At 42.2% G+C, this 15250-nt stretch overlaps 1 protein-coding gene across 1 annotated transcript in view; it reads left to right on the plus strand.

Annotated features, from left to right (window-relative positions):
• The window catches only part of GREB1 (growth regulation by estrogen in breast cancer 1), a 142404-nt gene that overhangs the window by 98428 nt on the left and 28726 nt on the right, over positions 1-15250 (plus strand). Inside the window, exons 21-24 of the mRNA XM_018558387.1 lie at positions 677-766; positions 2404-2984; positions 6970-7072; positions 9463-9621. Of these exons, the coding sequence (XP_018413889.1) occupies positions 677-766; positions 2404-2984; positions 6970-7072; positions 9463-9621 (933 nt within the window). The remainder of the gene's footprint in view (positions 1-676; positions 767-2403; positions 2985-6969; positions 7073-9462; positions 9622-15250) is intronic.

The following is a 15250-nucleotide window of genomic DNA, read 5'->3' on the forward strand; positions in this document are numbered from 1 at the left end:
CAGCTCAGACTGCCTCATAATAGGGATAGCCCTCATCAGATACTTATGGTGGTTATAACCTAAAATCGATTACATTATATAATAATTATTAAATAAATCTCCTCTTTTATAAAGAAATCCTTGGATACATTTTCAACCTTTCAGAGGATGAACATAATAGGAAATAATGAATGCTGGGGGTCAAGGAGGAAGTATGTCCACTGCTTGCCCCTACGAAGAGGAGATTTTCCTATGAAGAGAAACAATTATTAATTAATATTGCCCTTCGTAGATTTAAAACCTCTTTTCTTAAAAGTGGCAGATCTTGGCATAGTAGCAGTCATTAAGAAGCAGTCACTTTCTTCCAGGTTCACGCTTTTAAGACCCACACGTACTTGTTCTCTCTTGAATTCCATGGAACATCACAGGTTCAATTAATTCAACAATGTCCCAATCTCCTAACGACTTTGCTTATGTAATGCTCAATTTTCTACAGAGACGACATCCATTATGAGTTCTGAAATTAAGTCTATCAACTGTTGTGTTAGGATTGGCGATAATTGGCGATTATGGAAAGATGACATCTTGAAAGCACTGGATATGTAATTGCTCTCTGCTCTACAGGTCAAGGGGATAATGACTTTGTGTTTGGCTGCAGCAATGTCTAATAGGTTTTCTGTTCTTTTCTCTGAACCAGGGTCTAATTCAGAGAAGCAGAGCCCCACTAAAAGGCAGAGGTCTCGGTCAAATGATTCTTCCTCGTCATCAGTGTGTTCTAAAGCTTCTGGTAAGATTCTGGCTTCTTTTAACATAATGGGGCTAACTCATAAAAAAATCACTTAACTGATCATAAAAAAAATCAGCACTAAAGTGAAAGTGATATTAAAGTGAAGCAAAAAGTTTTAGCTTCCTGTAGAAAATCAGCTGGTCCCCTGAACACTGGCCATGATATGCTGTTTTAGGGTGGCTCCTTTCCCTTGCAGGGTCCTATGGAGCCAACCTTGTGTGTGCTAGTGTTCTGAGTGTGTCTCCACAAACGCACCGGCACAGCAAAGCAAGCCACTTCCCAGATCCCTGCTCCTCCCTACTCCCTTCTCCAGTCTAGTAGATGGAGAGCTGCTGGAGACTGCTCTGTCCCTTGTGATCTTGTACTGGACAGGACGATCAGGGAAGCCGAGCTGCAAAAAAAAAGCTGGGCATAAAATATTTCATATAAATATATTCCTCAATAGCCACAAAGGTTTTAAATCCACTTTGTGTGCACCAAATGCCTTTGGAAGCCCAGCTTTACGTTGTTAAAATAGCAGCAATGTCATTATTGTCTTTTACATAGCCTGTGAAGTGAGTAGAGCTGTGGGAGGGGCCCAATGGACCCACCCACTACAGGCTGCCTGCAGAAAACTACGGGAGGGGGCGGAGACAAGACTAGTCACCCTGCACAAAGGGAGAGAGCAGCAGTGACCAGTCCTAATACAGGGAGCTCCTGCACAGAGGCAAGGTTTTAGGTTGGATCACTGCACAGATCTGGGAAAAATATACAAAGCACACCCAGATTGAAGGAAGGATAGACATTTCTCTAGTACGTTGACAATATTTAGTTATCCCAGAGTTCAGCTGTAAATTCCTTTTTTCTGCTTTTAAAATCAGTGTGTTGGGCGCAGAGCAGCAGTTATCTTACTTCACTTACTCAGGTGCATGTTTCTTCTAAAGTCACTTATAGAGGAGGTAAGCAGTACTGGGACTGGAGCAGGCTCTCAAATGCAGGTAGGGTATAGAAAGGCAACGTTGTCACTCTTATACAGTAATTGTCAGGGGCTGAATTGTACGGTTTCTTTGGAGATACGGATGAAGGAAACTGAAAACATGTATGCAAACCAATATAGATATTTATTTTTTTGTGAGGGTTTAAATACACAAAATAGAACTTTTGGATGGAGTGGGAAAGGAGTTGAATCTCTGGTTTCTATTTTGATTTGTATCCCTGTGAGGAAAATGTTTCTGCACTTCCTGTTGTGTCACTTGGACAGCAGAGTGAGAAATCTTTCCAATAGGGATACAGGAGTATGCAAACTCCAGCTGTGGTGCAACTACAAATCCCAATAGACAGTGTGAGACTCTGACAGCCACAGGGATGAGTCCCAAAGGCAGGTGCATGGTGGATGGTGGAAAAGCTGGAGGGCCGGAGATTGCCTATCCCTGGGATACACACAGCAATAAAATAACTTTTATTAGTAGAATAGGGAAGGGTTAGGACGTAAGTCAAGTGTCCCCTCACTTAGTGACCTCACAGAAAGTAAGAAAAAGTCCTCCCAAGGCTGACAGCAAGACAGACACCCAACAGAGGTTCTAACATGTGCCCACTCTATCCAAAACTAAAAAAAAAATCTTGGCTGGAGTTTCACATTATATTGTTTTTGTTTTTAGGTTCCATTGCAGACAGTGAATCCTCATATTCCCCTACGGCAGAGGACAATGTGAAGCCCACTCAGCACTCAGGGGTTTCTAATAGTGAAGACTGCACAGCTTCATCAGAGAAAATAAAACCGTCATTTGATAAGAACGCCAAGGTTGTCACAAGTGAACAGCTGGACAGCAACGGCTCCACGAAGCCCATGAAGAACAATCCAAGCTCCGTATCCACCACTTCTTCGTCATCGTCATCTTGCATCAACAGTGCCACTGGCCTACAAATCTACCAGTGTCCTATGGCCAAGGCTTACAAACAGCCACCCGTTGTGTTCCTCCCCAAACTAGTGTATGATATCATCACCTGCACTGACAGCAGTGGACTTTCTAAATCATCGTCTTTCTTGCCGCACTCCGATGTGGCATGGGCCAGCTCGTTCCGCCCACTTTTGAGTAAAATGATGACTTGTACGGAACAATCTTTGTACTACCGCCAGTGGACAGTACCAAAAGCAAGCCACATGGACTATGACAATGTAAATGAAGGTAGGATGGACACCTTCCATCCTAGAAGACTGCTGCTCAGTGGGCCACCTCAGGTACCTAGTCTGTTTGTAATGTATATAAGAAAATATACTATGTATTCCACTTTAAGGGATGGTTCAACTTTTCACAAAAAAATTAAAAGGCAAACTAACACACATCACCTTGCCCCCACCCCATGGTTCTGCACACATGTTTAATGATAACTCCTCCTCATAGTGTGCGCCAGCCTGTATAATGGTCCCGACCCTTGGAAATTTCACTACAGCAACATTGTGCTTGCACTGGGGAGTCGTCATTGGTGAGTGCAACCATGTGACTGCTGTGATCAATGAGAATATCTTCTGAGCCCTCTTTCTTCCAGGACGGCATCCCAGAAGAAAGAAGAGATCCTCATTGGCCAGTGCAGTCACGTGAATCCGGTTTCCAGTTCACTTTATTCCTCACAGTGGAGACGGGTGTCTTTTCCACAGTGAGGAAAAAAAATACATTGGACACCTGATTCACATGGCAGTGCAGCATTACTGTTTTTGTGATTGGTGGAGTACAGAAAATGTGAACATTTGTATATATAGTCAGTTGCCTCTGTCTCTAATTGTACTGATTGTTTTGTCATGCCATTCTCACAAAAGGTAACCACTGCTTATGCTTTTTTCTCTTCATATGCTCAGTTTTTATTGATCAGGTTCAAACTGGGCTTACCTTCATCAATAATGTGTAAATTAAAGGAATGAAAGGTTACTTTATCCATGTCCTAAAAAGTACTCGCTTGGGAAGAAGAACTTTGCCCTTTCTATAGTTATAATGCAACTAAAGCCAAACTTTTTATTTTTAGATAGTGTGGAGAGGGATTAGTACACCTTGCAGGTTTTTGATTGCGGTCTGTGTCTCCATTAGGAAGATTCACCCTCTCTATTTGTCCTGGTGACCGTTATCACTGAAAGTGGAAATGAAAGAAAGTCCCAAATTCTGTGTTGCCATCAGAACAGGAATAGATGGGAAATCTTCCAATAAGGACACTTGTTCTGCTGACCACCAGGGATTTTTCTTTCTTTGGACAGATTTCCTCTCACTTGCTGTTGTGGCTATCGGATAGAAAGTGAAGGGAAATCTCCCCAATGGGACACAGATGGCAAAAAGCTGACAGGAGTTATAAGCCCCCTTACTCTATCCTAAACTAAAAAAAAAAGGTTTGGTTTCAGTTCTACTTTATGTTTGTGTATTATGTAGTAATTATGTTAGGATTACGTTTCGGTATAATTTTTTTCCTGTCTTTGTTACATCAAACACCTCACACTTATTCCATCTCAAACAATTGCATTTCATTTCTCAAATAAATTACAAACAGTGGGATAGCATTGCATGATCCAAAGGTACAACACGAAAATGATTAAGTTAAGTGTAAGACACCATTAACATACAAAGGTTACAGTGCAGGCAGTATGCAATAAAAGCAACCAACGAGCACATATGAGGTTGAAGATGGAAGGGGGAGGTGTCTTTTGACTCTATCCCATGCTGCTTGGTTCTTTCTCATATCACAAAAGCGTTAGCGTAATGGGGTAAATTACCTGCTAAACAGGGTTTCTGGTAGGAACCTTTGTTAACAGCCCCCTGCTGCATAACTAGAGATGGAGCATTTGAGGGATAATATAGGAGGTGGTAACATAAAGTTAGAAGCTGAAGGGAGCAAGAGAAGAAGAGCAAATAAGGGATAAGAAAGCATATTCCCAGTCAGGGCAAAGGCCAAGAAAAGCAGATGAAGGGAGAATAAAGGAGGCGTTAGTCCACGTCGCAAGCCAAGAGTCTAGATATCAATAATCATGGCTTACAAAGTGGTGAGTAAGGTGGGGCCCATAGAGGTAAGTTGAAGGTAACCCAAGAGCACCTAACCTTTTAAGTTATAGGTAACCCATCATGCCCAAATCTTAAAAGAGAACTATGGGGTAACCTTTTTATCCCATAGTTCTCTTTAAGCTCACGGGAAGTTATATACTAACCTCCTCCCTTGACCCGTGTCAGGGTACCATGCACGGGTGTCCCCACACCACATGCAGGTACCCACGCAAGAAGACCAAATTAATGTGACCACACTGGATAGGGTATAGGTACACAGTTAATTGCTATACAGCAAACAGGAAAACACAAACCCCACCAACACCCACAAGCTAACACAAGCAGTAAATAACAAAACTCAAATAGAACAAAAACACACCTACAGCCAGAGGGAACAGCAAACGGGAACAGGGCTAGGAACTACAAAGCAGGTATCAGGGCTCAGGATCCAGGAACTGGCTGCAAGGAAGGGTTCAGGGCTGCATACAGGTATGAGGCTCAGGAATGCAAACGGGTAACAGGTTTGAGACTGCAAACGGATCTCAGTTGCAAACGGTTGCAGGGTGCAGGGTGCAGGGCTCAGGACACGGGACTCTGTCAGGGGAAGGCGACAAGATACTGAGCCCACGTCCTGACTGCAGGGAGGGCCTAAATACCCTCCCAGGAAGCATCAGTTGATGGGATGATCACTGGCAGCCAGGGCACACCCGCAGGTGAGTACTGGAGCTGCAGGTTCCAGTACCACCCAGTGGTGGTCTGGTTCCTGACAGTTCCTGGCTGCTGGAGACACCCGCAGGCGAGCACAGGAACTGCAGGACCTGGCTCCAGCGCCACCTGGGGGTGCCCTGGATCCTGACAACCCGCTATATACTGAGAGTACCGCAGCCTGGGCGGATCCCGAAAATTCTGTCAAGATCCACTGAGCTGGCTGATCGACAGCCGGCTCTGTCTATCTAGAGGCAGAGCCGGCTTGCCCGCCCCTCCCCGTCCATTGCTCCGGTCAGCACTGGGGAATCCCTGCGGGGAGCGGTGACTGCTCTCTGCAGGGAGATGATCGGGAAGTGAGTGAGCGACGGTATGTGTTCGCTCACTTTCAGATCTATAGAGTCAACGCGTGACAGTTTCATTGTCTAACGTCGGCTCTAGCTATGAGGTTGAGTGTAAATCACTCACCTCATAGATCACCTGTAAGGAAGTTATCATGTGTGTCATTTAAGATACTAGAAAGCTTCTCATTAATCATAAATACATGAAGACAGGTCTTAACTTTGTGGAAGGAGAAAGATTGTGCTTTCCAGGCTAAAACTATCATTTGTTTTGGTGATTGGAGGATAAACAGCACTTGTTCGATGTTTGAGTAGACCCTCGATTTGGTCATGCAGGAGACCTATCCATGGGTCACACCTGACACTTATTACATTACTATGGCAGAATTCTAAATTTGGGATATGGGAAAGCTTGGCATCACTGATAATGATGCTGAATAACAACTGTCTAGAAGGTTAGGTTGTGAGAACCTATCCTTCTAGCAATTCCATGCCAACATTCAGATATGATTGAGGCATGCAGTACTCAAGCAAGGCTTGAACACAACTCCAAAATACACTAAGGGGCCCATTTATAAAAGCTATATGCGCCCCTAGATGGCAATGAGAAACATAGGAAATTCCAGTACTTGTCAGCATCATCTAGGGGAGCTAGTGTCATGTGAATGGCATTTGTCCAGCTATACACCGAGCTGAACTTTCATGAATGAACACCTATTACTTGATGAAACGAAATAATACTGCATTTACTTGTCTTTACCTCCTTCTTCTCATTTTGTTGACTATTCCTTTTCAGGTGTGCTTTAACTCTAATCCTCAACACAGTATTTTATACCGCGGAAATATCAGTCATAATCTCACAGGTTCTAGAAAGGTTAAATGGATCCCAGAAATAAAATTGTTTTGGTTTCTTAGGCAGAGAGGAAATTGGAGAAATCTCGTGTGTCAAAGAGGCCTTTCCAGCTGGGTGTCTAATGAACTTTGCAAATGTGTTTAATTAGCATAGACCATATGGCTCACAAATCCCTAATGAAACACGGAAAGCCGATAAATATTATTATTCTTTTTTTATGTTGGATTACTTGTGCACTTTTATTTATTTTAGCTCCTCAGTGGATTCAGTAAGATGCCAGATTAACGCACTATTGGTGCCTTATAGGTGGGGAAGACGGGAGCCTATCTGCAGTTCCTCAGCGTCCTCTCCAGAATGCTGATACGACTGACTGAGGTGGACGTGTATGATGAGGAAGAGATAAACATCAGTGAGTTGTTTTTGCTTACTGACATATTGGGGATTATTTTTGTTAAATAGATAAGCGTTCCAGATGGTAAGTGTTGCCAAGGTTTAATAAGAGTACAGTACCAGCAAACATGTAAGAAGCCTACGAAAAAAGAAAATAGCACTGTGCTTCAAACTCAAAAATTATATTCCTAAAATGTGAAAAAAATAGTATGAAATGTGAAATTTTTGAGTTTGAAGCGCAGTGCTATTTTCTTTTTTCCTATTTATGTGTACTCACCTATTACGCACAGTTGCTCTTAGAGTGTTATTTGATTCCTAGCGCAGTTTTTTTCTATCTAACATGTAGCCTACACTGGTGCACGAGCCTCACCAGCATTAAAGGAGAATACGAATACTATTTATAGGACTTTGGAGGTAAACTGATGTGTAGGAAGACTGTAGAAAGAAAATAATGAGATAAAATGGAAGAGCTGGTGTAGAACAGGTGAAGAGTTGTTTATAGCCAGTGATGTGGATCTAAAGCCCAAACTTTATTTCTTTTTTTAGTTTTAGATCGAGTGGGGAAGGGTTGAAACCCTTGATAGATTTATTTTAAACTTTTAATCTTTATTAATGCAAGAGGATACATGCAAATTTGATGTATAACGTTGAGCATACTATGTTGAGACAAAGTAGAGTTCTTATAAAAACAAGCTGCTCATGTCACAGTTACATGGACGGTGAGGAGACACACCTTGAACACCTAAAGGTTGTATTTATTGTAATCAAGGTACAAACCACCACGTGTCCAAGTATATGCCACTAATCAGAGCATATATTAAGGAGACAAAGACATTTGTTGTATTATTATAGGATAAAACAATGCAACAAAAGTAAGAGGAGTGAAGTAAAGAAACCAAGAAGGAAAGAAGCAGGCAAAACCAGTTTAGGTTAGGCAATATTATGTAAATAGAATAAAGTGCTGCGTAAATATAAATCCTGTTTAATAATAATAATAAATATGTCCTAATTGGAGGGGTAGCTTACTGAATAATATGGTGCCCATGGTAGATTTTTATAGTTGTCTGTGCCCCTTGCTAGTTAGATTAACACTCTCTCTGTTGATCTAGGTTAATCTAGGTCAACATTTCTCAACATTTTTTCAGTCATGGAACCCTATAGAAGTACGCAAAATCTCGAGGCACCCAGTTTAAATTGTAAAAACAAAATTAGTAAATGTAAAAATGTGAAAAACGATGTGTGGCCCCTCCAAAATCCACACCAGAACCTTATCCAAGACAGGGTACTGGTATGGATTTCACATTGAAGACCCGCTTCACATAAAGAGCCATCTTCACATCAGTGCTCCCTCTTTCACATCAGAGTCCCCCCTTTCACATCAGAGCTCCCCCTTTCACATCAGGTCACCGCTTTCACATGAGGTCTCCCCTTTACCATCAGAATCCCCCTTTTACATCAGAGCCCCCCTTTCACATCAGAATCCCCCCTTTCACATCAGAGCCCCCCTCCTTTCACATTAGAATCCCCCTTTCACATCAGAGCTCCCCTTTCATATCAGAGTCCCCCCTTTAACATCAAAGCTCACCATTGACCTCAAAAGCCCCCTTCCCATTAGAAGCTTGCCTGCACAATGGAAAGGCTTGACACTGTGACACCCCTGAGGAAGGCAGAAGGCACCCTGGTTGAGAAAGACTTGTCTACGTAACCATTGTACTGAGACAGAATATCTTTGGGATATCCAAAGTTGTACAGTTGTCACCAGAACAGGAGATATGGGGACACTAGTGCTTTTGACAGCAGGAGGAGGGGGGTCCTCCTCACTTTGTAAAGATTTCCTCTCACTTCCCTTTACATCTTTAGAACAGGAAGTGGTAGTGAAGGGAAGTCTCCCTAATGTTACACAGATCGCAAAAAAGAAGCTTACAGAGGTTTTATAGGCTAATTCCAACTTTTTCAAAAAAATAATAAATGTACCCACATTAATAAAATAAGAAATATGGATCACTTTGGGCTGTGAATACACATTGGGGTATACATTTTTTTTTCACACAACTTTCACCCAGGATTCACACTTTTCCTAATGGGATCCAACTGGACAAATGTGTGATTCCTGGGTGAAAGTTGTGGGAATCTTATGTGAATAGACTCCATTGTGTATACACAACACTTGCTTTTATAATTAAAACTGAGCTAAACCCACCTACAGATACTCATATACACAATGACCATTCTGGAAGATTTGCAGGAATGCTAGCCTGAATATGGAGACAGATCCTATGGGTATGGGCACGAATGTTTTGTGTTTGGCCAGATAATTAATTTTTAGACTAGTAGCTGCTATCACATACCCAATACCTATTCAGCTCCTGTTCCTTTTGCTTGTTGGTGTAATTGTGTCTGATCTTGTAGACCTCAGAGAGAAGCCTGAGCAGAATTTCCACCAGACCTTGGACATGTGGCCCAGTGAGGATATAGTGAAGAAGATGGACTTTGACTACATGTTGCACGATCCCAAGTATGAAGATGCGAGCATCATCTCTTCTGACATTCTCAGTCCCAGCACTGAAGGTGAAATAAGATATTGTTTATTCCACAGTTTATCACATTAGAACATTCCATAACCTGCATCGAAAACTTTGTAGATAGTTAGATAGATCTGCAGCGTGCTCTCAATTTTCCAACTAATGTGATAGTGTGAAGAAGGGCAGCAAGGCAGAGGTAGGCCAGTGCCGAGGTCGCCTACACCTGCAGTAAGGTGTGAACTTGAATGTTAGACAGCTCAGTCACCATGTGTGTGAAGGATCCACACCCAAGTCAAGGGAGCAGCATTGAAGATAAAATGATCAACACATCATGTAATAACAAGTTGAAAGAACAATACCTGCAACCTGTTCACACATTTTAACTACCTGGATATTCATAGCCAGGAAAGAACAGCAGGCGGCTGTGATAGCATTGGAAATTGCTATGGCCATCATGGAGCAGGATAAGTAATAAATATTATTTGCTGGGTATGCTGTCAACTTCTTAATTTAGTAAATCAGATTTTTAACGTGGTTCACTATTTTATACATTGATTACCTGGTTTAAAAATGGTTACATCATAAATGATGGGATTACCTACATCAAAGTCTAAAGGTGCAGTCAGACATTAGTGACCCATTGTCCTGTAATATTGATTGGCTTCAATGAAAGCAGAACTGCCTACAAGGATCACGGAGCATGGCAGCACGGTGGCTTAGTGGTTGGCACTCCTGCTTTGCAGCACTGGAGGTCCCTAGTTTGGTTCCCAGTCAGGACACTATCTGCAATGAGTTTCCCTGTGCTTGTGTAGGTTTCCTCCAAAGATATGCTGAAACAGTGATTGTCTCCTGTTGAGATTGGCACTGTATGTGTGTGTGCAATAGGGACCCTTAGATTGTAAGCTCCTTGAGGGCAGGGGTGAATGTGCATGTAAAGCGCTGTGTAAATTGTCGGTGCTATATAAAATACCTATAATAATCTATATGAGAACATATGTCAGCAGCACACCACAAATCAGTCCAAATGTTTTATTGTAGCTATCACATCACATTGTTAGTGCAAGGCCCTGCATGTTACAAGGCTATGGAGATCCTCGATATCAGGTAGACATGTGCGATTCGTTTAGTTACGAATTGAAATTCGTACGAATTTTCCTGAAATTCGTAGATTCGTAAGCATCCGAAATCCGAATTGCAGTTTCCGAATTTATGTCCGATCAGGCACATGTCTGTTAAAGGGAGTTCCTGCATGGCCTTGAAATATTACACTCACACTGTTTGTGATGTGATTGCTACAATAAAAGGTTGGGACGTTTAATACATGGTGTGCTAGTGGCGTATTTTCTTATGCGTATGCTGATATCAGCCAACCTGCTGGCAGTTGCTATAGCGCCCTATTACCCTAAGTCAGTGGTGGCGAACCTTGGCACTCCAGCTGTGCCAAAACTACAAATCCCAACATGCATCTGCCTCTGGGAGTTATGCCTGTGGCTGTCAGAGCCTTGCAATGCCTCATGGGACTTGTAGTTCCAAAACAGCTGGAGTGCCAAGGTTTGCCACCACTGCCCTAAGTCCTGTCCAGGAACATGTGTCATGTGGATATTTTACATCCATGACACACCACGCAAAGTTCTTCAAACTGGAGGTTTGAAACTTTTTCTAAGAAAGAGGATAAGCGCAGAGTAGAAATTCCCAGCACACACTTGCCGGTAGGATATACAGTACAGTAGATGTGGATGTATATACACTTTTATCCTACGGTGCACACATTGTTTGCCAGTGACTAAGGCCTGACTAATGTTTGTGGCACAGTTCACTATTGATTGTTAAATGTATTAGTGTTGGTTTGCTGAAAAACTGTGTAATGAAACACGGAGAAACTGGCAGCTGTAATAAGTTACTTCAGTGGATGATATGAATATAGCAACAGTGTGAAGATTCTTTCAACATAGAGAGAAGCTTTATTTAATGAGTAGCTATAAATTGCCACTGGCGACCCCATTGTGCTTTCATTCTACCTCCAACGCAGAGATCTCAGCATGCCCTCTAGCATCCACAAAACGTTCTGCTCTTCCCTCCCGCTCTGCCTTTCTTTTTTTTTTTTCTGTCTTCCTTTCATAGGATTTCACTCTCTCTATTGCCCTTTCTCTCCCTCTTGTCTTGTATCTTGCTCCCTATCTTGCCCAATCTCCCTCTCTCTTCCTCTCTTGTCCCCCTCTCTCTACCTTCTCCCCATCTCTCTCTCTCTCCCTCAATTGCCCTACCTCTCTCTCTGCCTCCCTTCCTCTTTTGCCCTATCTCTCTTTCTTTCCTGACCTGTCACTCTCTCTGTCTCTCTCTTTCTATCTTGCCCTATCTCTCTCTCTCTCTTCCTCTGTTTCCCCCTCTCTCTCTCACTCCCTTCCTCTTTTGCCCTATCTCTCTTTCTTTCATGACCTGTCACTCTCTGTCTCTCTCTCTTTCTCTCTTGCCCTATATTTCTCTCTCTATTTCTCTTCCTCTGTTTCCCCCCATGTTTCTCTACCTTCTCTCCATCTCTCCTTTATTTGTTTTGTTTGCAATAGCCTCTGTGCATATATACTGGTAGATGGGATAGCAAGAGGTTTAACAAGGGTCAGTACATATCAGATTGAGACATAAGTCCAATTCGTTACTACAGTTCATCTCTATTGCTGATAACTCCCGGTAGTTGATTGTGCAAATGCATCAAACAAGCAAAATGTATTTTCTGCATCCAACACTTCTGTGTATTTCCTGTAGGAAAAAAAAACAGGGAATCAGAACTTAGAAACCTGTGGCAAAGCAAAGTAATTATGTGGCTTGACACCAGGCATCCTAAAGTGCCACATCCTACTGTGATAATACCACCTGAATCCCTGCTGCACTACTACCACCCCTCAAAAATCCTATGCAAATACCAACATTCTGAATATTAGTATTTGCTTAGGATTAGGTGTGGATCCCTAGTAACAGTGCCGGTGTGTGGTAAGGGGTAGCTCCTGTGCATTGCGATAGGTGGGGTGGGTATGTATATGTACAACATACCCGGATGGTGCAGGAATGCCACAGGGCTACTGTGATACTTTGGAAACCCGATGTTGAGCTAGGATGTGCCACCTTGCGATTCCTGAGCTCCACCATCATCCCTATTCTGCTTTGTCCGGTGTTATTACAGATCTGCTCTAAAGAAATAGGATTTCTATGCTGACCAAGCTCAGCAAAACACACATTATGTCATTATCACGCCCGGTTATTAAAAGAGTGCACAAAGGTAAAGGCACTCTACTGCATCTATAGCAGACAGTCAGAATCCACCCTGTACGGGTCTGGCTTTCATTAAGTGAATTATTGATTTTGGTGACTATAGACGGCTGCATTTTGCTTCTTTCTTTTCAATAGATTTTTATTGATTTTTCTGCAACATGTAATTTACATTGTGAGGTCACTTACAGCGAAAATGGGATGGCCAACAGCACAATTCAGGGTAGCATACAAAGACAAGACGCTGTTATACACAGGCACGGATGTACATAAAGTGGGGCCATAGGGTTGCTGGTGAGTGATGAAATGATGTTTCATGATATGGACTTTGTTTGATCTACTCAGCTACATAAACTAGACATGTAGGTGGCTGAAAATCTAATTTCATTTTCAATTGTTTCAATTCAGATTTTTTGTTTTCTGAAATTCTGATCTGTTCAGTATTCTTTTTGCGGAGTTTGGATCGATCTGGGGCACCCAGATTCAGATAAGCCCCTCTGCTCGCAGACCCCCACAACTACAGGGCCAGGGTTGTGGAGAAGAAACCCTTGTCCTCATCAACATGGAGACTCTGCCCCATATTAAGGGGGAATTTACACTCTTTGCTCTGCCAGGCTGCTGCTTGGATCAGGTGTCTGGTAAGGAATTTTGGTAGGGGACCCCATGTTGTTTTTTTTTTTTGGGGCATGGGATCCCTCCTAAAATTCCTAACAGACCTAAAGGGTCTTGTATCAACAACGTTCAGATGTTCAGATGCATTTGAATTTTCATTATCAGAAGTTCTGATACCTTTTGAATTTGTTATTTTCCCCATTCAGAAATTCAGATGCATCCAAATTTCAGAATTGGCCGATTTATGTCCGAATGCCGATAAGTGAAAGAATTAAAAGGCCGAAATAGAGAAATTTGAACAGAAAGCAGAATGGCCATTAGTAAAGGGGCAATAAGCAAGGGACATAAGAAAAGGGAATGGAAAGGAAAGAGGAGGGAAAAGAAATAAAAACTGAAACTGAGAAGGGAGGGTGGAGAGGGTTAGGTGAGGGGCACCCATGACCAATTGAGGGCAGCCATCATAAAATTCCCTTTCTGTCTTAAAGATGTACAGTAGGAGATGCCTGTCAGACGTGGGTGCTCCTTGCACTATTTATTGAATACAACTGTACATGTTTCAGTAAAGATCTTCTTTATTTTATAGTGACAGCTACCTTGCCCTTGTCAGCAGGTGTCACATAATGAGAATGTAGCAGTAGCAGTGTATGCAGGAATGTCTATTTTCTCCTAGATAATGTATTCTGTGTAGCTGCCATGTCCTTATCTCTGGTAATTGGTTGCTCATCTCCTGGGAGATCTGTCCGATGTACCATTCAATCATGATTTCAATCTCTCTCTCTCTCCGCTAGTATCCCTGCCTATGTCCTCCTCCTTCAATCAGGTCTTTGTATTGGCGCATTTTCATTTCAATGATTTGATGTGCATTGTTTGGTCTTCCCATCTGACAAATAATCAAAGTTCAGAATGCTTCCTGTGTGTCCTGTCTTCTATTCTTGTGCTCAATGTTATCGCCTGATATGGACTGATAGATTTACTGGCTATATTTAGCAACTTTTGTTATATTGTTACCGAAACTAATATTGTGTGTGTAAGTATATTTGGCAGTGTCTATGGGCTGCATTGTGTATTGCTTCTTTTATGTAGGTAGGATGGAGGCAGATAGGCCATCTAAGATTTATGTAGCCATTCTCAAAATTAATATATTTGATGGGTAGTGTGGATTACATTTGGAGATTCCCAAGATTGCCAGTAATACGAATTTGTAGAATCTATTTCCTGAATGAACAATAGAGGTAGACTCATACATGAAAAATTTGCATTTAACTGGCTCATGGACAGCAGCCTACCTTCTCAGTGGCTCTCATTTTGCCCTTAGCATTCAACTTCTATGTCCTGCTGCCCTGGTAGCTAACGCTCGGTGGTTGCTATATCCTTCCTTGCTATATCCTTCCTGTTCTCTCAGCTTCTTGGAGCCTCATCCACATTGCAGTATGAGATAAAGGTTACATTTCAGAGAATCGTGTAACTAGAGGTTGCAGTCCTACCTAGATACACTGTGTGCAATGAAATGAGTATTACTTAAAGTGATGGTATGATATGCAAAGTCTTAGAGTAGATGCTTCTACACCCAATAGCATCTGTAGCCCCTACTGCCCATTACAGCTTTCATTCAGAACCTGTGGTTAAAATTTAACAGTTGCCTGGGTGAGCACAACACCTCTGGAAGGGCATGTTAAGTATATAGAGGTATGGATTGTAAAGAGAGGCTTTGTAGCATAATCAACATCAGCACATGTAGAAAAAAAAATCAAAATAATTTGCATTTTGCTTTTGGGAAATGTAGTTATACATATAGCGCTGTG

Source organism: Nanorana parkeri, unplaced genomic scaffold, assembly GCF_000935625.1.
Source record: "Nanorana parkeri isolate BGI_ZX_2015 unplaced genomic scaffold, ASM93562v1 scaffold336, whole genome shotgun sequence".
NCBI classification, from domain to species: domain Eukaryota; kingdom Metazoa; phylum Chordata; class Amphibia; order Anura; family Dicroglossidae; genus Nanorana; species Nanorana parkeri.